This window comes from Natator depressus, chromosome 9, assembly GCF_965152275.1.
Source record: "Natator depressus isolate rNatDep1 chromosome 9, rNatDep2.hap1, whole genome shotgun sequence".
Taxonomy (NCBI): domain Eukaryota; kingdom Metazoa; phylum Chordata; order Testudines; family Cheloniidae; genus Natator; species Natator depressus.
The window spans coordinates 35,621,277-35,644,223 of NC_134242.1; the positions used below are offsets into that span (position 1 = coordinate 35,621,277).

Consider the following 22,947-nt stretch of genomic DNA (forward strand, 5'->3'; position numbering starts at 1 on the left):
AATATTTTTCTTTTATATCAATCTTTAAGGTGGTATCCATGTTGCTAAAGTCACATTAAAATGATCTAATCTATCTATCCAATCATTCTCATCTCCTCCAATCTCATCCCCTCCCATCTAGATTCTTACAGTTTTCCATCCATGTGGTAACTGAGAGTGTAGGATCTGTTGGGTTATTTTATACTATTGAAAGTTTGTAAAGGTGATAAGGAAAAAACCCTGATTCAGACAGGTTCTGTCTATGTGTAATACAGTACTTCATTAACCAAATTTTATCCAACAATCATTCCAATTTTTCTTTCAGCAACACATCTTGGATATGGGCAATAAAGAAAAAATGTTTTGAAACAACATACACCTCCAGTCGGTCATGCCGATGCACAAGGTAAATTTAAGAACATTAAAAAATTATTAACTATTTTCCTTGCAGGTTCCATTTCAAACATTTTTGTAAGAATTTCTAAAAATTGCACAATACCAACAGAGTAAAGTTTTTTTAAAAGAGAAATGACAGCAGATTGTAACAGGAGGACTGTGCCTTTTAAGGGAAGTAGGGACTAGGATCAGTCAACCACTGGTCCATAGCCATTCCTTTAAAGGTTCTGAGATTCTTAGAGCAGACAAATGTCTAGTGAAGGGTAGAGGTATGTTAATAGAGGGGAAGATGATTCAGAGAGAATAGTGCTTGGTGGTAGGGAAAACGCAGGATACTGTTTCTTTAAAGGCCTGGGACAAGGAACCTTGTAGTGCAGGGTGGGACAAAGTTCCCCTCTCACCCTCCAAACTGCTGCCCTCCTTCCCAACCCTGGGAAGGAGAGCAGCATATATGTTGCCTCCTCCCTCATAAAAGAAAACGCCAGCAGTACAAAGCTGTCTTTGCTCTGCTTGCATGTGGCAGCCCCCCTGAATAAATGCTTTGAGTGAGTAAATGCTTTGTTCTGAAGAAGCTGTTTCTGAGTGAATTTAATCTGTTGCTCATCACAGCCCTCTGGAGGAAGAGGGCTCACAGGTGCCAAACATAGCTGGGCCTGTTGTATAAACACAGTTAGAGGTCTGCCAGTCTGAGATCGGTGGAGTTATGTGCTTCCACCCACAGAGAGGTGACAGTGGTAAAACCTATCACCTGAGAGGGACTGTTACGGGGTCCAGAATGGAGCTCATTCAGTAACGATGATACGTACACAGTTTTTGTGCTGGTACAACTATATTGATTTGAAACCAGTATAGTTAAAGCACTGCATCCCTAGTGTGGACACAGTTATACCAGTATAAAGGTATTTATCAGTAGAATTTTTTCCTGTATATTTACAGTAATAAGCTGTGTTGCTAAAAGACATCTGAATACTAATATAACTATGTCCACACTAGAGGTTGCACTGATTTAAGTATATTTGTAAAAGTCACCCCCTAACAGAAATAAATGGGTACAAAAACACTGTGTAGGCTTGGCCTTCGTGAGGATAATTAAACACATTTTGAACCTTGTACTTCCTACACCACTGCATTTTTAAGTTTACAAAATGTTTCATAGACAGTTGTATGCAGTGTTGTAGCTGTGTTGTTCCCAGGATGTTAGAGAGACAAGGTAGGTGAGGTGATATCTTTTATTGGACCAACTTCTGTTGGAAGAGCTCTTCCTCAGCTCAAAAGCTTGTCTCTCTCACCAACAGAAGTTGGTCCAATACAACAGTGGTTCTCTACCAGGGGTCCGAAGCCCACTGGGGGGCTGCAAGCAGGTTTCAGGGGGTCTGCCAAGCAGGGCTGGCATTAAACTTGCTGGGGCCCAGGGCAGAAAGTCAAAGCCCCACCACCTGGGCTGAAGCCCGGGGCTCCAAGCCCTGCCACCTGAAGCCGAAGCCTGAGCAACTTAGCTTCACAGGGCCCCCTGTGGCGTAGGGCCCTGGACAATTGCCCTGCTTGCTACCCCTTAATGCTGGCCCTGGCTTTTATATGCAGAAAAACAGTTGTTGTGGCACAGATGGGCCATGGAATTTTTAAAGCATGTTGGGGTGGGAGGGAGGGACCCCCAGAAAGAAAAAGATTGAGAACCCCTGCAATGCAAGATATTACTTCACCCATCTTGTCTCTCTGATGTCCTGGGACCTCTCTTTAGCCATCTGTCCATAGTTCACTGTTATGTACAGATATAGTTATAATATGATGTACACAACCAAAAAAACCTCACCACTAAGTTCTGAGCTCAGTTAGACTGGACAGATGCTGGGCAACTGAACCCATGCTGTACGGTGATTGGAGGTGAGGGCTCTGTATGTCAGCGTCTCTGCATTCTCATTGTTACATCTCGAAGTAGATTATCTGCAGTATTTTATATAACAAATTCCCACAGAGTTTTAAAGCTGTGTCTGAGTTTCCTATTATGAAAATGCAATAAATAAAATAATAAATAAAATCCACCATTACACCATTTCTCCCATGAACTGCCCCCTCCCCCGAAGATGTCTCATTTACCACAGTTTGGGAACCCCGGTCTTAGGGAAACCAAGGCTTTGAAAGGAAACCCAAATGAATTGCAATTCTTCGCTATAGAGAGAAAATCACAGTGAGCATGAGGATGCGTTCTACTGTAATAGCTCATGCCTATGTTCAAGAACAACCTAAATCTTCATGTAAAGAAAGAATGCCTACAGAATGGCAGAGTATAATGTACTGTAGGGAACATAACCTTTATGGATTGTGCAGTGGTACTATGTATAATAAATCAGATGACGGAGGACAAGATGATGGTATCTAGCTAGGAAATGAATAATATGGTTTTGCAAGATCATGAAGTGATGAACCAGATTAAATGGAGACACTTGAGTTAAAAATCATGTCAAATTTATTTTCTAGTTCTATCAATAACATTTTTGATTATTCAAACCCAGATCGTGCAAACAGAGGCATGTCAGCATGGAGTGCCAACTGGAAGTTCCATTGAACTCAGTGGGACTCCATGAGGCTATCGGTTGTTCAATTTGCGTGCAGGATTGTGTCCTAAAACTGGAAGAATATTAAACTCTACTGTAGTGGAGTGTATACACCCCACACTGGCAGCAAAAGGCTTAAAGGAAGTCTGAGGGCTCAGTTAGCCCACTTGGTGGTACCTGGACAATGTGTTAGGTATAACTCCTCAGCAGACCCAACTGAGGAGAAGCTGGGTTGTCTTCATTTTAAAAAAGGCACACAGAGCAGTAATAAAGAGCCCCAGGAGGGAGGAGGTCTACAGAGAGTAGATCTCAGGATCACCTGCCAATAAGAGCTCTGGCAAAGGGCTAGGGACAGGAGATAGAAATAAAAGCTACAGGACTGGACTGATCTTCTGTGGTGGCCTTGACAAAGGGGTCAGACCCCAGGAGACAACCCAGTGGGTTGGTGTTCTGGAAGGGGAGTACCCAGAACAAAAAAGCTGAACCCCGAGATGGGCAGAGGCTTGCATGGTATTTGGTTCTGTTTGGGGTCTTTTTTTAGTTCTGCTGGAGGAGGCTGGGAAGAAGTACATGAACCCCCCTACTCTAAAAGAAATAGGAATGAAGAGGAGCCCTTGAAGGTTGGAAAATGTTGTATGGATGGTTTGAGTTTTGTGGGACATTTGGTATGGGATGCTGAGACCCTGGAAGGGGTGCACTATTGTGTGACCTGGCCAGATGGTCAAGTCACCAAACCAGACCAAAGGAGTCCTGAGGATGAGATGAGGCAGAAATGCCACAATGCTGAGGGGGCACTCTGGGACAGTGAGATGGCTGTACTTGTGTTTTATATTCTCTTGTTTACTTTTTGCAGTATTTTCAGCTCAGATGATGAAACCACACTAGTTACTTCCAATTTCCAGTTATTATGCGCTCTCAGATTGCTACAAAGCTTGGGTTGCAAACACTACAGCAGAGTGTTTAATTCCCCTCAAAAGTCTGTTTGCATTGTGACGGGACCCCATGGGATACAACATGGAACTGTGGGCCCACTGTGGTCCCTTAAGTCTCCAGCCGGGACTCTCTCTCTCACAATGCTTTACCAGTGACAAACAGCAAACCTCTTTAGGCGCTGTTATCACTCAGCCACCAGCATGCAGAGACACACCCAGCTAAAATTGCATGAATGGTCTCCAAGCCACTAATGAACTATACAGAGGGAGACACCAGCAAACTCCCGCAGCCTTGCACCCAGAAATGTACCATTTTACACTGCTCAAGACCTTCTCTTGAACAATGCAAGCTCATTAATTAGTTCACCATTTCGTCAAAGGATAGTAGACACGCACCAGCTTTTGTAATCTGAGCAGATTCCCCAAGCACTTTAGACAAACTCACTGGTAAGGATAAAGTATTTAAATAAATGTATTAACTACAGCTATAGATTGTAAGTGATCATAAGAGGCATATAGGACAAAGATGGTAACAAAAGAAATAAAAGTAAAATCACAGTCTAAATTCCAAACTTTATCAGACTGAGCAAGAGTTAAATCAAACAGCTTTTCTGATCCCACTGGATATTACAGGCAACTCACAGGCTAAATTTCCTTCTCAGCCTGGGATCAGTCTCCTCAGTTCAAAGTCTTTTGTCTTCCCAGCATTCTTGTTGCCTTCAGAGTAGGTGGGAGAGGAGAGAGGTGGTCTCATGATGCCACTATCCCTTATTTTATACTCTCAATTCATATCCCAAGGAAGATACTGGCCCAGGCATGTCCTGGTGGGCCTTGCTGAGTCACAGAATTGAGCAATCTTTATTGTATGGTGCCTGTGCAACTGTCTCTTATAGAATTGTAAATCTCTTGTTTACAATTCCCCAGTTAGTCAATGGTTTTGACGGTTGCTTAACACCCGTTTGGGTGTGGGTCACCACCTTTGTTGTCACTGGAGAACTAGCAATGGACATCTCCCAAACTCACAACATATTTCAATAACAACCGTATAGAAAAATCTCATAACTTCATACACACTAATAATATACATATTTTGACAGAACAGTGGGTTTCAGCAGATCATGACCTTGCATATGGTACCTTACAATGCATGTTTTGTATGAAATATCACAACCATACACAAATGGTGAACACAGGGGTTACAGGGTGGTATTTGATGTACAATGCATCATACATTGAAACTATTAAAACGTAATGGAAAAAAGCTAATGAATCTGGCTTTGGATAGTCTAAATTATGAGAGATTTCAGGAAAATAGATTACTTTTAAACATTTTAATGCTAAGGCTATTAACATCCCTAAATCCCCACTGACTGAGGTCAGAGCCCTACAAGAGAAAAAAGCAGTGAATTGGGCATCTTTCAAGTAAAACTGGGAAAACCAGTAGTTTTGATAGGTTTGACAAGCTAAAATTTCAGAAGCAAAAATAAATTGACTTGATGTTTATCTTTCCCTCTTTACCTTTGGGGAATGAATGCTGGGGGAAGTCTTTGATTCAGTTCTGAGAGAGTGGAAGTATTATTGTATTTTATCTACCATATAGCGATGGAGGAAAGCTGACTTCATGCTAGGCTTGCTAATTTTGGTTGGACGTATTCCTGGAGGTTTCATCACATGGCATATTTTTTAATTAAAGATTAATCTTTGATTCCTGGAGACTCCAGAACAATCCTGGAGGGTTGGCAACCCTACTTCATGCTGTAGCAAAAATAAATTTATATGATTTTACTTTTTTAGGCATGTAACCATACAAAAATGCTAGCTGACACTTTCAGGGAGCATATTCTTGCCTGGAGGGAACTGTTTGGAAGAGACACCTCATGGGGAACTGTCTGGGAAGCCATGAGGCTGAAGAAGCCATGTTATAAGCAGCCATAACAGAGCTGGAGTTTAATTAATTAACTCACTGTGTCAAAGTGAGATCTTATAATGCAGAAGATCCAAACACAATGAAGCATAAAACAATGTATTTGCACATTAAAGGTTTTGCTTCTAATTAGTGATGAACTGAACCAAAACACTCCTTAGCATTGAGGGAAAAGGTTCAAAATCCAAATGTGGGTTCCAAATAGAAAATACAAACCAGATCTTTCAAACACTATTTATTGGGCAAAATACTACCAAGAATAATGTCAAATGGCACAATTTACAGCAGAAAGTACTACACACAGTAGTAAATGTTTTCAGAATTGGGCCCCTCAACCATTTTACAAATGGACTATATCCTTGTAACCCCAAATTTAACCCCCCCCCACCCTGCTATCCAAATTTGAAGCCTGAACCTATCACTTCTACATAAACGAATATTAATCTTCATGCTTACCTGAAGTACCTGCTAAAGTAAGATACATTTTTTCAGCACGGGGAGTGAGTTAACGTTAGCAAGAGCTAATGCATAGAACTTTTCCCCCCAAATTTCTGCTTTCAGGGGGAAGCTGCTTAGTTTAAATTCTGCCTGTGGTAGGGTCACCATTCTGGAGATGTTTCCTGACTTCTTTACAATGCACAGCTCCTTTCAGTAGATAACTGGAATAATGGTCTATTCTTCCTCTAAAGTATGTTCATGCCTTCTGATTAAAATTACTGACAGAGGACATTAGGGTCTATGCATGAATTGATATTGAAAAGAGAATAAATCCCATAGTGTCCATGATGCGTACTGTTGTGACTGACCAAGTAAAGTTTTCACATAAATCACACACTAGCTCTGGCCTGATTCTTTGCCCAGTGAAGTCAATTGAAATATTCCCACTGACTTCAATGGGCTTTAAATCAGGCCCTAAATATCTAATTTGTGGGTTTTTTTTAAAAAAAAACTCTGTAAATTATATTACTATCCCAGAAACACAATGCCCAAGTTACAGAATATACCCTCAAATGTAGTCACGGAGACAAACACAAAGGATATTTACATATCAAGCTGATTTTATCATCTAATTCATTTACATTTATATAATGCAAAATAATCTCCACTTCATATAAAAAAAACTGAAGATATTCAACTTATCACATTGTATATGGTTTATTTAGGATCCCTGGGTAACCACAACAATATAAAACTGCTACTTTGGCAGTGCTTCTCAAACTGGGCTTTTCTGCTGCTACACATTAGCTAAACTGAAGAATGTAAGCATCTTTTCAACCCCCATTGGCACTTGGGAGGGGAAGAGTGTCCCAACTCACGTCTTTAAGGAAGTCTATACAAAATTATAATTATGGTTGAAAACTTACTTTTTAATAAAAACAACGAGGAGTCCGGTGGCACCTTAAAGACTAACAGATTTATTTTGGCAAAGCTTTTGTGGGTAAAAAACACACTTCTTCAGATGCATGGAGTGAAAATTATAGATGCAGGTATAAATATTCTGACACATGAAGAGAAGGGAGTTACCTTACAAGTGGAGAACGAGTGGTGGCCATAATCACCGAAATGAATGCACTGACATGGTCATAAAAACAACAGCTGTATAAGGAAGCTAGTCTATGTTCATACTTTTCAAATCTATTATACTTTTTCAGATACATGTAGTTTATCACACACTTTATATATTTTTAAAGTGTATATTGTTTCAATTTCAATTCAAATTTCCAAACAATCACTAAATTGGCAATACTGCATGTAACTAGTTCACAAACCTGGCGGGGGGGGGGGGGGCGGTAAATCCCCCATGGGGGGAGGGGGGGAGGGCAATCCCTGCCATGAAGCAGGGACTGCCCCGGGTTTTATTTTGACAATGCCTATTACTTAGTGAACTTCAGTTTCCAGGATGTTTATATGCCTATCCAATGGCTGTATACTTGACTTTTCATGCTGATTCTTTTTGACAGAGGCAATGGGTATTTTCTTTGATGTCTGCATCCAACTAGAGTCAAATATAGTATAAATTATGGCACCATAGTAAAAACTGACCATTTGCTCTTTCCTGATTTTGGTAAGGTATTTATCATTGGCAATCCTTGAGCTTGCTACTTCATTCTCCCCACCCCCAGTGTTCCCCTGTAGCTCTGTTCAAGGGCAAGTGCATCCATCAACTGCAAGGAGAATAGGGTCTTTACTTTAACAGCTAGGACATCTTTTAGTGTCTTGACAATAATTTGATATGAAAATAGCAAAAAGAAAGACATCCCAACCAAAATGTAATGCGTTCTTGCTGACTAAGATTAAGAGACTCTGGGTCTCCAGGGTTGCAGAAATGCAGGGGCCCCTAGATATCACAAGGCAAGGTCTGATGTATAATGAGAAACATCTAGATTGAAAAAATAATGAAAGGCCATTGCTTCCTACATCCTGGGGACACTAGACTCTACTGCAAAGTCAGCCAGAGCTTCTTGGAATGTTAATGCTGCACTAATGACTCTATAGTTTTAAGCATCTGGAAACTGATTTATAACAACTTTAGCAACTGCTTACCCTCTTAGCTGAAATTTCTCCTACCTCTTCACAGCTCCAATGTGGTAAAACTGTTGAAAATCATATTTCAATCATTAAAGTATGTGTGGAGCAGGGAGAGAAATTCTGCTTTTTACATTTTTACACATGGGTAAGTAACTTACTTATTTTCAAAATGTTCATTTTATCACATTGTTTCAGACAAATGCCTTTGGTATATCAGAAAAAATTGGATTAGAAATACCAAAATTACAAATGTCAGAAAATCATGTTTTGGGCATGCCTGTGGATTATCCACAAAAATACATGTCCAGGTTCACAGTTGGTGTAGTTCTATTTACTTTAGTAGAACTATGCTGATTGACACCAGCTGAGGATCTGCCCCATGCTGCACAATGCTCAAAAAAGCCCAAGGCAAATAGGAAACTTTCCTTGATGATGTGAGGGTGTAGACCAGCAATTTCTGCAACATTAACATTTCCTTTAAAAAAAATCTAGTCCAATGCATGCTGAATGAAAAGTGACAGACTGTTGACGTCTTGAGTATTACTCCGGAAGGAATTCTGTGCCACTATGTGTGCGCAAAATTTATGTCCCCCACAGATTTCTTTGCTTCCCTGCAGAAAAATGACTTTCTGACAGGGAAGCAAAGGGAAGCCACAAGAGCAGTCATGAAACCCTACCCTGCGCCGAGCTCGGCTGCTAGTCCTGGCTGGGCTGGGGAGGATGGGACTTCTTCTTCCCCTGCACAGCATCTGGGGCCAGGTCAGACCCACTCCCAGATTTCTCCCCTGGCTGCAGGAAGCTCTGCAAACTCCCCCTCCCCACTTCCTGCACCCATCACTCCTCAGATGCAGGGGGAGGAATCCCTGTACAGGGAGCTGCTCCCCCATCTGCCCAACCTCTGTGCATCCAGACCCCCTCATACCCAGACCCTCCTGCTGAGCCTCACCCCCCCCCCCATGAACCCCACTTCCCCTGCACCTGGATCACTTCAACGAGCCACCCACACCTGGAACCCCACCCCGAGCCCCAACCAGCTGCACCTGGATCGCCACCTCAGAGTTCCACTCCCTCAGCATCTGGACCCCCCACTGAACCCCCACACCCAGACCACCCTGCCAAGCTCTAGCCCCCCCACACCCAGACCCCCTTGCTGAGCCCCCAACCACCTTCACCTGGACCCCCCTTCAGAGTCCCATTACTATTGCATCCAGAACCCCCAACAAGCTCCTGTTCATCCAGATCCACCCCCGACCTCCCGCATCTGGATCCCCCACAGAGCTGCCAACACGCAGATTGCCTCACACAGAACCCTCTCAATCCACACCTGGATCCCCCCACACTAAGTCCCTCCACACTTGTATCCTGCCTTGCTGAGCCTGCTTGCTCACATGGAGCGGCAGGGCCCTGGAGTGTTTCTGGGGCAGGCCCATTTCTTGCGCTGCGTCAGGGTTGGGTGCAGCCTCTCTGCTGAATCTGTGTCCCGAGGGGTGGGGGGAAAAGAGGTGGGGAACTGTACAGTGATCTCCCACCTCTGTGCAGCCAGTGGCCTGTGCTCCCCTATTCCATGCTGGAGCCTACACATTTATTTGACAAATAAAATGTGCAGAATTTTAAAATATTGTGTGCCGAATTTTTATTTTTTTGGCATAGAATGCCCTCACGAGTAGAGTATGCAGATAACTCCTGTACCTTTGAAGCTGTTCCTCAGACCAAATTCTTCCCTCAATTCAACATGTGCAACACAACTGATGTAATTGGTGTTATATAGGTGTAAACTGGAGGGTCTTTGCACATTATTTCCACCTTGTGTTATACTGATGGTCAGTATTACTTGTATATGTGATAACTCCCGCTCTTTTTTTTCTTTTCCAGACAATCAAAAGATACCCAAATGCAACAAAACTATGATATAATATGGATGGGAACTTAAGTGCTCTTGTGATGAAATTCAAACATGGGATCCCACAGAAAGTGCAATTTGGCCATATTGCACCTCTTTATTAAGGCATTAAATAACATTCCCACTAATACAAAATATAATAATTCTCCTTGATGTAAGAACTTATAATTCTGTATGTCTTAATTTTTGTCTGCTTAAATTCTTAACTGTAGCCTTGCATTAATACAGCTTTCCACAATGAATATAAAATCATTAACTGAGGGAAAGTATAACAAAATCCTCACTCAGCCAACGTGAAATGAAACACACTGCAAGCTACTTTCCTTTGGTGGTTTTCAAAATCTTCCCATTAATTCAGAATTGAAAGATTAGTTGCCAAGCAAATAGGTGTTAGGAAGTGTTGGCTAAATTATTTATTGTGGCTAGATGCTGGTAGCTCTAGAGTCTCGGTGATCAGCTACCAAAAATACGAAGTTCAGAAGCTGTAGATCCTGGTGCCGTACAAGAGTGGGTAAGAAAAACTGACAAAGGTGCTTTCAGAGCCAGATGACGGCATTGACTTAAAACAAGGTAGGCAAAACTTATTGTTTTCTTGGATCAGCTAGAAGTAATTAGATACTTCTCACATAGCACCTTTTTTCAGCACTAAGTTAGACCGCATCATTTTGTATGTATAGTTGGGATCATGTTTTCCAATGTGGATTACTTTTAATTTATCAGTATTGAATTTCATCTGCCATTTTGTTGCCCAGTCACCCAGTTTTGTGAGATCCCTTTGCATACTGCTTTGGGCTTAACTATCTTGACTATCTTAACTAGTGCCCATCCTCTCCCCCACTGACCAATCTGGTAGACGAGTGTGACAGCTAAGGCCTTGCACAAAGAATTACATCTCAGGAGTGACTGGTATATGTGCCACACTAAGACTCAGCACATGTGCAGTGTTATAAGTATTCATACCAGATCACAGACATTAACTAATTGATGAGATATTGGTCCATTTTTCCATAAACTGCAGCTCAATCCTGCTACTGAAAAAGCACAGGAAGCTGGGACTGAAGTCTTCATGTGTTGTTCCTGAAGGCAGAAGTTGAAAGGAAAATAGCAAGGCAATGAAAACTTGCCACCTATGTTTTTACTATTCACACTATTTAAAATAAACAAACAGCTGGGAAATCAAATTTTTCATTTTACTGGAAAAACTCCATTAAGGCTGGGATTTTCAAAGGGGCTGAAGAAAGATAGTCTCCATAATCTAATTGAAATTCAGTAGAATTTGGGCACTTAAATCCCTTAATTACTGTTGAAAAGTCCAGAGTATATGCTGTTGGCTGACTCTAAAAACTTTGGTCTAATGCAGAGGTGAGCAAACTATGGCCCGCGGGACCATCCTGCGTGGCCCTTTTGTTCCCATCTGGGTAGGCTAGCCCCTGTCCCCTCCCCCCCACAGCCTCAGCTTGCCATGCCACCAGCACTCTGGGCGGCAGGGCTGAGAGCTCGTGCTGGATAGTGTGGCAGCATGGTGGCCAGGGCGCGTGGCTGCCAGTCCTGCTGCTCTGAGTGGCATGGTAAGGGGGTGGGGTGTGTGTGTGTGGGGGAGTTGGATAAGGGGCAGGGGGTCCCGAGGGACAGTCAGGGTTGGATGTTCTGAGGGGGGCAGTCAGGGGGCAGGAAGTGGGAGGGGCCGGATAGGGGGTGGGATCCAGGCTGTTTGGGGGAGCACAGCCTTCCCTACCCGACCCTCCATACAATTTCAGAACCCTGATATGGCCCTCAGGCCAAAAAGTTTGCCCACCCCGGTCTAATGGCTACCTCAGAAACTCTAGTGCAATGGTTTTCAACCTGTGGTCTCCAGACTCCTGAGGGGTCCACAGCCTATGTCTTAAGGGTCTGCAAAAAGTGACTATGGAAATAAAGTTTCAGAACCCAGAAAAGGCATTCTGGTTTTCTGATCAAAAGTAAGTGACTACCCCCCACCTACAGGACAAAACCCAAAAGTGTTGGCATTACCACAGCAGCCCACAGTTTAGTGCCCTGTCAAATGCCATGCTGAGCTTGTGGCAACATGTACAGTTGAATTTGGTTCGATCAATTTTCAGTCTAAGACTTGGATGGTAGGGGTCTGCTGACCACAGGCTGAACTCCCAAAGGGGTGCACGCCTCTATTTGACATATGTTAGGGGTCCGCAAATGAAAAAAGGTTAAAAACCACTGCTAGTGCAATATATGAGACGCTTCCAGTCCCATGTTGCTGGTTCACCCACAGGACTCTAGCAAAGCACCTGAGCTAGAACCCGATGCCTGGGCCTCCTGCAGAGCATCTGAGTTGGTCCCCAGACCTAGGGCCGGACACTCCCCAGCCCTGCTGCGCCCTCCCGTCCCGGCTGAGTGGGGGCGCAGGGGGGCACGTTTGTCACGCGCCTGCGGAGAGCTGAGCCCAACTTTTTCTGGCTCAGGCTCGCCGGCCGCAGGTGTCCGGGCAGCCGAGCCGAGCCAAGCCCAGCCCCGGGCCGCGCTTGGCGGCCGCCGCTGCTCCGCTAGCCCAGCAGGCGCTTGCGGGTGGGGGGAACACGCCTTCGAGGGAGGGAGGAAAAAAAAGCCCCGAGTTCCGCTTCCTGAAGGCGCCTTGGCCGGGGCTGCGCCCGACGGGCTGCAGGGGAGCCGGCTGCTGCGGGCACTCGGCGCGGGGCTCGCTGGGCATGGCAGGGGAGCGGAGCCGCCGCTTCACCCGCAGCCGGCTGAGACCCGGCTTGGCGGCGGAGCTCCGCCAGAGCGTCGCCTCGGCAGCCGCCGCCCACCACCAGCTGCGCGTGAGTTGGAGCCTTTTCTCCGCGGGGTCGGGACCGCGCGGGCGGGCAGAGCGAGCTCCCCGGCGGCTCCCGGGCGGAGCTCGCCCGCCCCGGGGCACGGCGCGCAGAACGCCGCGGTGTGGAGCTGGGCGGGAGCGCTCCGCGCTGTGCGGAAGGGGCGAGATCTCTGTGCCCTGGAGCCGTGGAGTTTCAAACTTTTTTTTCTGGCGACGCAGTTGAGGAAAATGGTTGATGCCTGCTACCCAAGGGAGCTGGGGATGAGGGGTTTGGGCTGTGGAGAGGGCTCTGGGCTGGGGCAGAGGGTTGGGGTGTGGGAGGGGGCCAGGGCTCTGGGCTGGGGGTGCAGGCTCTGGGGTGGGGCCAGGGAGGAGGGGTTTGGGGAGCAGGAGGGGGCTCTGGGTTTGGAGGGGCTCCGGGCTGGGGCAGAGCATTGGGGTGCGGGAGGGGGTCAGGGCTCTGGGCTGGGGATACAGGCTCTGGGGTGGGGCCGGTGATGAGGGGTATGGGGGGCTCAGGGCAGGGGATTGGGCCATGGGGTTACCTCGGGCGGCTCCTGGTCAGCGGCGTAGTGGGAGTGCTAAGGCAGGCTTCTTGCCTGTCCTGGCAACGCGGATTGCACTACGCCCCAGAAGTGGCCAGCAGCAGGTCCGGCTCCTAGGTGGAGGTGCGCAAGCGGCTCTGTGTGGCTCTTGCCTGCAGGCACCATCAGTCGTCCCATCCCCCCCATCCCCAGATCCAGTGCTCGGGGCGGGGGCAGCACGCGGAGCCCTATGGCTCCTCCCGCCTAGGAGCTCGACCTGCTGCTGGCTGCTTCCAGGGCACAGCACAGTGTCAGAACAGATAAGGACTAGCTTGTCTTAGCTGGGCAGCACCGCCGACGGGACTTTTAATGACCCAGTCAGTGGTGTTGACCAGAGATGCCGCGACCCAGTGCCTTACATTCCGTGACCCAGTACTGGGTCGCGACCCACAGTTTGAAAACCACTGCCCTAGAGCCCTCTGTAGTGTATAGTAGGGTACTGAGAGGTCTATAATGTATACAGAGTATACAGAGTTCGAGTATATAGAGAGGTGTACAGTGTGCAGTAAGGTATGGAGGCTCTAGGGTAGTAAGCGGTCTATAGTGTACCTTTTAGTATGGAGATGTTCAAGGGTACAGAGAGATCTATAGTGTGCAGTTCTCCATATGGAGAAGTTGGCATGTTACAGTGGGCAAGGAGGTCTCTAGAGTATAGAGTGCAATGTATCAGTTAGTATGTACTAGTATATATTGTATAGAAATACTCACTATATTGATCAATTTAGAGAGCTCCATTGTATGGCTCTATGTGCCAGCATATACTCCATAGTTACCTCTTCTACATGGAGATTTCATCCATCAATCTTTTATAATATGTGTACCATTATATGATATACAGATATTTTAATTGCATAGATCTGTGTCTCATCTAAAATGTGTGTGACTTATGTACTTGTATAAACTGTATATAGATCTCCAAGCAGTTCAGATGACTTTGTGGTAGGGTTTATGGCTGTCATACATCTAGGACTGTTTTGGGACTGAACAATTTTAATGAATGAGATTTTAACAGTTTCAGTGCACATTACAAAATCACACTGCATATGCACCTTTTCACAAAAAATGAGATACTCTTAAAAACTGCCGGGAGGGATTCTCCTTCCAAATGAGTCACATGTGGCAAGTTTGTGGACCAGTAATATCCATGATTTAGGTGGAGAAGAAAGTTTTTCAACCATTTTTGTGTGTGTGTTTGGGGCCCTTGTTTTCTGTACTGTAAGATCAATCTTGTAAAGACTTAAGCACATGCTTAATTTAATTCACTGTGAGTAGTCTTATTCATGTGGGCTATTCAGAGTCTGTAAAATTAAACAAGTATGCCTAAGGCCTTGTTTACACTACGGGGAGAGATCGATCGATATTACACAACTTCAGCTATGTGTATAATGTAGCTGAAGTCGACGTACTTAGATCTACTTGCCGTGGGGTCCACATTACACAATGTCGACTGGAGACCCTCTCCTGTCGACTCCTCTTGCGCTTCTTGTTCAGGTGGAGTACAGGAGTCGACAGAAGAGTGAAAAGAAAAGGAGTACTTGTGGCACCTTAGAGACTAACAAATTTATTAGAGCATAAGCTTTCGTGAGCTACAGCTCACTTCATCGGATGCATACATACACAGAAGAGTGATCTGTGGTCAATTTAGTGGGTCTCCAATGCATTGAACCCCCGGTAAGTGTAGACAAGTCTTTGCGGGATCAGGGTAAAGGAATGGACAAATTGCAAGGTAAAAATGCCTTTTGGAGTGTATAAAACATCCACCTATAACGCGCTCCTTAGAGCATAAAGGTACCTCTAATGAAGGCCACTTTAAAGATGTTAGCCTGCATGGTTTTTAGCACCAGTGTACAGTAAGTACAGCAGGAAGTTTTTAAGTTAAACTTTTAATTTGTCTTTTTGGGGGTCAAGCTGTATCTTGTACCTAGACTGATTTTCATTTGCTACACAAGGGCACAAAGGTTAAATATGGAAACCTCTGAGTAAGTTGTTCTCATTCCCATGTGATTTTAGGTACTTCACAGGATATTTTTAATATTTTCTTTATGGTTATTTTTTTATTGAAATGCTTGTAAGTTCCTGGTTATTGCCATAGGAAATCCCCTGGGTGAAAAGACCAAAGACATGACACTTACACAGAGACTCTTGCCCTCATGTTAATACATTCCTGAAAATCATAATTATAAGGCCTGATTCGTCATTTCCCTGCATCTTACATAATTGTTATACTGGAGCAAAGGGGGTGTAAAATGCTTTTTAATGACCTGGTAGCATTTACATCCTCTTTGTACTGGTGTAAACTGTAGGACAATGGAGAATGAGGTCCATGCTGTATAAGCAGGAAAGAACATAATTAGAATTGCTGAAGTTCACAGAGAACTATCAATTTACCTTTTAGAATGAGACAAGATATGTTAGCAGCATTTTCAAAATTAAGAACCCTCTTTGATTTATTTATTCATTTATATATTTTTAAATAATCCATTAAAGGGAGGGGGTAAATGGCTACCTCTTGGATGAATTACCGGAGGATAATTTATGTGATTGATCAAATTTATACAGGTAAATATTTCCCTTTTGATGTTCTAGGAGAAGATATCTGACTCAAGTAGGGTAAAGAGTTTGATAGACCAGGGAAAATCAACAGCAGTTGCTACTAAAAAGCTAGCATTTGTCATCGCTTACCACACACTGGTGCCTAAGTCACTGCAGTTTCCCCCTGTACTTAGAATAGGAAATAACTGAAGTAGCAATGTCCCCACAGGCTGGTGGTCAGTTTGTTTGGTTTAATGGACCCTGGAAATGGAGCTGTATACTAAGAGAATAGCCAGTTCAGTCTTCCTAGCTATCTAAAAGCCAAATACAATTAATCTTTTCTCCTACCCCATTGCTTTCTGAATTTGCAGTGCTTTCCCTAGTCATCCTCCAGGGTCTAGGGGAAATGATTCATAACCTCTGACACTGAGTCATGAGTGAGGTGGATTGCATAAGAGCTGTGCTGCCTTCCGAAGACAGTTCCACTCGTCAAACCATCCTTTCAAGAACTAAAGGAGTCTCCATAACCTGGGCAGACTGTTTCACTGCAGCCAGCTCTGCACTGCTGAAAGCTGGGGACTAGAATTTGGACCATTTGGAAGTGCCAGATCTCTATGCATGCAGTTTTCACATGTGTTGAACCTGCAAACTTTTAGACCTGAAGAACTTTATAGGTAGCACAAAGCATGCTTACACACGCGCTAAAGAAATGTGGTCTCTTCTTCAAGGAGAACATTGCTCAACGCTATGGTCTTTGCTTTTTCATTTTTAGATATAATTTTAAAGGGGGTCAATTTAAAATCAGATATTGTAAGCAAACTAAGGCTATGTCTACACTACAACCTTAAGTTGACCTATGTTAGATCAATTTACAGCCTCCACGTTAATTACTGTGGTGGTTGATGTCCACACTACCCTCCTTCTATTGGCGGTGCGCGTCTTCACCAGGAGCACTTCCGTCGACTGAAGAGGGGCAGTGTGGGGGATTGAGAGCCCGGGCTCTCAGCTCCATGCAGCTCCCCACTGGGAACCGAGTTGTCCCTCAGGGCTTCTCGCCTTCCCACTCCCAGTTAGGAGCAGGGGGGCAGCGGCCTGAGGCTTCTTATCTTTAGCAGGAAGCTCTGCACCCGGAGTTGGGTCGGCTGCTGTGCTCTTGGCGGGGAGCCAGGACCCCAGACACCCAGGTGGGGGAGACAGCAGGATTCCCAGTGGGTACCCAGCTGGGGAGCCAGGAGCTGGCTTTCTTGTCAATTGCACGGCTCCATTAGAGCCCTGAAAATTGACAAGAATGACAGCCAACAGTCAATGTAAGGGTAGACACTGCATTGCCCTAACTATACCAACATAAGCCCTACGGCTCTCACTAGGGTGGTTTTATTACGTAGGCATTACAGGAGAGTTACAAACTGTGTACTGTAAACAAGGCCTGATTTGTAACATTTTCTAGTTACAACTTAGATTATTAAAACTGACAGTATTTTAGAAATACTTTCTACCCGAAGAAAACACTACTGAAGAAGAAGCAAAAATGAAACGGAGCAGTCTAGTTTAACTGAACAGGGTGAATAAAATGCAAAACAGTAAACCTGATGCATAAATGGTGGCAAGCAAATTTAGATTTAAAAAATTCTTTCAGCTTTAGTAACATAAAGTGTATTAGTGACCTAAGTAAGCAATAAAATACAAATCCTATATTAAAGTTAACAATATCCCTTTAAAATATCCCTTTATACTTGAACAGCAGTCAGGAACTTTTGTATGTAATTTCTGAGAGCCTTGTTCTGTTGGCTGGTGGAATATAATCTTGCTGGGATACGTCAGAATTTATAGTTTGGTTTCTAAAACAAAATACAAAGGGATCCTCCAAGATTTTTGTCTCTTACCAAATATGAAGGTTGCAGATGCCTGTTCAAATTGAGTTTTCAGTTAGATGTGTTAGTGGGGGCTCTTAGGGACATTCAGTTTTTGAGCTCCATTCACCATCAGCAGGAATAATGGTTCTAAAGGTGTGTTGGGTGTTTTGAATGTGTACCTGTCTTTGGGAATATTAATGAAGTTACCATCTTTTTACAGTGGTTTTGTGGGGGGCGGGGATAGGTGGATTGTACCTTCACTAACTTTGCCTGTGAAAGCCAAAGTACATATTTTTATTCTTTATGCTTAGAAACCCAAGCCAGGATTCAAAGCTATTCTCTTAAGGGTGAAATCCACTCTACTCACATAAAACCTGAGTAGCTGGGCTCTGTATGCGTCCAGCATGGGAGTAGGGAGGAAGAATACGTGTAATCCACCCTGATCACCTGAACTCAGGGCCAAGATGCATGGCTACAAAACTATTTGCTGGAATAGTCATCACAGCCTCTCTGCACCTGTTGGGCAGTGTTGGAAGCCACTGGATCTGTACAGACACAGATTCCATGGAACCTTCTCTGGCTGGCTCCCACCATGGTCTTCTATGCAGGGCTGGAGATTCTTTCTACAGTGCTCGAGGTGTGTGTAGGCATTGCTGCATTTCCCCTTCAGCCACAATGCAGGGCCCAAGCATTGTGGAATACCTTCATTGGTCTTCTGCACTATGGGTGAATATTAGTCTAGAAAAGAAAAGGAAAACGTGACCTGTATTAGGCAAGAAATTATGGTAGCTATTTTGTTTCTTTTATCTCAGCCTCTTCAGATGGAGTAAACGTGCTTATTTGTCAACAAAGTTACCTTATTTTATTTCGTGTGCAGTGTGAATCCTGGCTTCTATTCTTGTTTACTGGAGCAATTTGCGCAGGCTGTGCCCTTATTTATCCCATGATGATGAGGCTCCATTATTGTAAATCATTCTTATTAGGAATTACCATGGGACATGTGCAGCTTGTTCACAGTATAGCAGCATCTTTAACTATTGCAGTCATGTTCCACTTGATCTTCCTTCCATACTATGACTGCCTAAGATGTGACATTCTGGGACAAAATCCCCATGTGTTGTGATCCCTTTATGACACTCTGATAGTGACAAGGAGCTGTAAATCTGGGAGCCCTGGCCACTGTGGAATAACATGGCTTTCTGCCATGGCATAAGAAGTGTGCCAGGGGAAAGAGGGCATGGCCAGAATCTACTGGCTCTTTCTGACTTGTGGGCTTCCCTGTGCAGGCTGTGGTCAGCAGAGTGTAGTTAGAGCAGCTCTAAAGCTGCTGTAACTGATGTGAGGGATTAGGTAGGCCTCTGGCTGGCTGAACATATGTGGTAAAGTAAAGGTGGGTTAAAGTAGTATGTAGCCTTTCTTGCTTTTGCACTGGTTCCTGTCTTCCCACTCCCTATTGTGCTCTTGTAGCATGGCTTATGACATCGGGTGCGGAAGTGTTTTGCTGAAACTGGGCCTTATGAATAAGCTATGCGCCATTGGAACAGATTCTCAGCTGATGTAGATTGTCATAGCTCCATTGAAGACAATGAAGTTTACACCTGCTGAGGACCTTACCACTGTTCTCAATTCTTTACTCTCCTCACATTTATCACTTTCTTCCTAGGTGATCTGCTTTACCTTTACTCAGAGGATGCTGTTCCTCCAACCACTGTAAAAAAAATTAAAAATGAAAATTAAAAAATGTCCATTTCCTTTTCATACACTCGCTTTTATCTGTCATTGAAAATAAAATGTCAAGGGCCATTTAAAACTTAGCACAGTATTCTGTTCATGTACTGGAGGCACAGGAAAGTGCCTCTGCATAATCTGGGAAGAAGTGTGAATTTGTATTTATTATTCGGAGTTATATTATGTAAATCAGAGACTTCTCCAGTGCCCAAAAATGGTGAATGAGGAAGCAGAGATTGAAGGGCAAGTATATGTGCAACACTTCTTGGCATGTTTTAGAGAACATAATATTTCAACATTAACGTATTCTGCATTAGTTGCACAAGCATTTTTTCCAGGAACCTACCATGCTGTCTGAAAGCTCTGTAATATTACTCATGCTGTTCCAATAATTGCAAAATGCTTAATTATTTCTTTTATTTTAATTCTTTATAATTAAAAAATGCAATTTACAAATCTGCTCAATGAAACAGTCAAGTTTAAACAATTTGCTTAAACTATTCCACACATTTCTTCTTAAAACAAAGTTCCAAAAATGTTGCAAACTTTTTGTTACTTTGTCTTAAATATGTGGGCTTGTTTTGAAATTGCTAGGTACGAGTTAACTATAATTGTCCATGCAAGTTGGGTAATTGTTTACACAAATAGCAAGTTAATTTGTTTGTCACTCAGTTTGTATGTGCAGTTGTAGTAATACTTAGGTGGGAGCTCCTGATATGTGAGCCAATATTACTCATGACACACATCTGCAGGTGGTGTTTCTGGATCGCTAACCCATTGGCCAAATATCTTGTATGTTCGCGGTGCACCTCTATTTTCCGAACAAAATCAGTGGCTGACAGTTTATGCAGGCAGTGTGGAATGGTTGACATTTACCCTTCATTTTAATGAGCCTTAAGTGATTTCTTGTCTCATCTCTCTTACTAACTGGGTTAACAGCAGTGTGGAATCAGGATCTTGTTCCACGCGCCATTTGTACTGGCAGAAATTCCTTTCCATTGTACTGTGTGCAGCCCAGTGCAGATGGTTATGGTATTTAGTGACCTCTCTGGCCTTTTGGTTCTGTTTCTTATAACAAAATGTTAGGTATCTCTCTCACACTGTTTATCCTGTGCCTGTATTCCACTTTAATGATTCTTTGGAATACTCATGCTTCAAATGTATATTCTGAGTAGTGGGTTTGAAATGAGCAATACAAATTCCATTAATATGGCGAGTTCACAGGTTGCTGGGGATTTTTAGTTTCAGGTCTAACTTTTAATTCTGAAGATAGTTATCACTTCTAAATGTGGTGGTTTCCTCAATACACTCATGCTACATCCTTTTTCCTCCTTTCGTTCTCTTGCAGTGTGTGAAAACAAAGTTGTGCACGTTCACTTTGTAGAAACAGTGATCAGTTTTCAGATGACAGTGTCAACAAGAACACATAACCCACTAGTATTCAAAATACTAATCAAGACATTGAGCTTGGGTAGTAGAAATACCCCTGGGCCAAATCCTGAGGTCCTTATTCAGTGTTTACTCAGTCCATACTCCGGTAAACCCCATTGACTTCAGAATAATTACAAATACCATGCTTACATGAATGGAATTTATATTGTGAATTTTTGATATTTGGAAGGTACAGTGTTGACTTAAATACTTTGGGTACATAGGTTATTCTGGAGATGAGCTGTGAATGGGCTCTTCACTTCTGAGAATGTTCTAATGTCCTCTTTATATCAATTATGTATTGAAATCAGTCGGACATAATTTGAGATAGTATTAGTGCCATGCTTCCAATATATAAAATGTATGGTATATATTGCTCTATCTGTAGGTAGAATGCACTCTGTAACTTAGAGCAGACACTACATGTTAGCCTGTAGACTGTTTTTAAAATGTAATGATTTATTTTAAAAACAATTCATATGCAAAGATGTTATGTTTGTGATACAAACTCAAAAACAAGCAAAGGTGAAAACTAAACATACACTGAGTAAAACATTGATGCTGTTGAAATCAATAGGCATTTTGTCACTAATTTCTGTGGGGGCAGGATTTCACCCATTGTTGTCTCTAGTACTTAGGCAAAATAGAGCACTACCTGAAGCCTCAATCATGTGAAGCGATCTGCTATCTGATTCTTTATACATCTACCGCTGAGGTCAGTGGTGTTCTACTCATACAATGGCATCTCTCCTCAGCCTGCCCTGGGTAGCCCACAGAAGTCTGAACCAGCAGGTCCTTTGGCTGCAAGATCAGGTTCCCCAAAGCCTCCTCTGCCACATCTGCTGCTGTCAGGTCCTGTTCAACGAAGTCTCCGTTAGATCAGCTACTGCTGGGATCTGTTCCACAAAACAGCCTTGTTCCATTTGATATGTTGCTAGGTTCAGCGCCACAAAGGCTCCGAAATCTCTGAATAGAAAACCCAGAGCAAAGCAAGATCCCCAGAGTCCTTCTTTTCCCTAACAGTCTCTGGTTGACTTCGGGCTCACTATACGTCTGAGTCCCATTACCTGTCTGCTCAGTGTGACCCACCTTTCCCAGGCTGTACCTTTCAGAATCTTCCCACCTTTTATAAATTCACCTACATGAAACATTTAATATCACTTCCAAAACAGAACTCAAACTCCAATCAATGCCACGTACAACACTATACAGAAATGCACTGGAGCAAAATGATGATTCATATCAATGAAGCCTGCCAGAGCTAGCTTTCTCTTTTTCCTCTATAGGGGGAACAGAGAATTTTCTTTCCCTTTAAACCTTCTAAGTCTAACATGTTCCATTAATTTTTTTTCTCCTTGTGTTGTTGATACGTATTTACAAACTTAACAGTAGTTGAAATACTTTTTTGGGGGTCTGTTAATTGGTATCTTTGATATGTAATCTTTTCTAAGTGATAGATGCTTGAAAGGGCTTCATGCTGATTATTATTAAACATTTACATATTGTACATGGTGCTTTACAAGTATAGAGTAAGACCATTCCCTTGTAGTGCTGTAGGCAATGCTAAGTAGCCCCCCCTCCCCAGGACTTGTAAGGGGGAAAGGGGTTTCCATTGCTCCTTCACATCTACACAACACCAGCCAAAATCTGGCCTTAACTGCTATGCCTGTTTTGGAACAAAATGCTGAAGACCTTAGATACTGTGATATGAGTTTGTTTTAAAAGCTTAAGCAAATACATAAAATTGGTAAACATATACTCATTTCACCCACACTAGACTTGTACTGGCAGCATTCCAGCA

The 22,947-nt window shown here is 43.4% G+C and overlaps 1 protein-coding gene across 1 annotated transcript in view; it reads left to right on the forward strand.

Annotated features, from left to right (window-relative positions):
- The first annotated feature begins 355 nt into the window (after positions 1–355).
- DOCK10 (dedicator of cytokinesis 10) overlaps positions 356–22,947 on the forward strand; it is a 248,355-nt gene continuing 225,763 nt past the window's right edge. Inside the window, exon 1 of the mRNA XM_074963916.1 lies at positions 356–385. Within this exon, the coding sequence (XP_074820017.1) occupies positions 371–385 (15 nt within the window). The 5' untranslated portion in view covers positions 356–370. The remainder of the gene's footprint in view (positions 386–22,947) is intronic.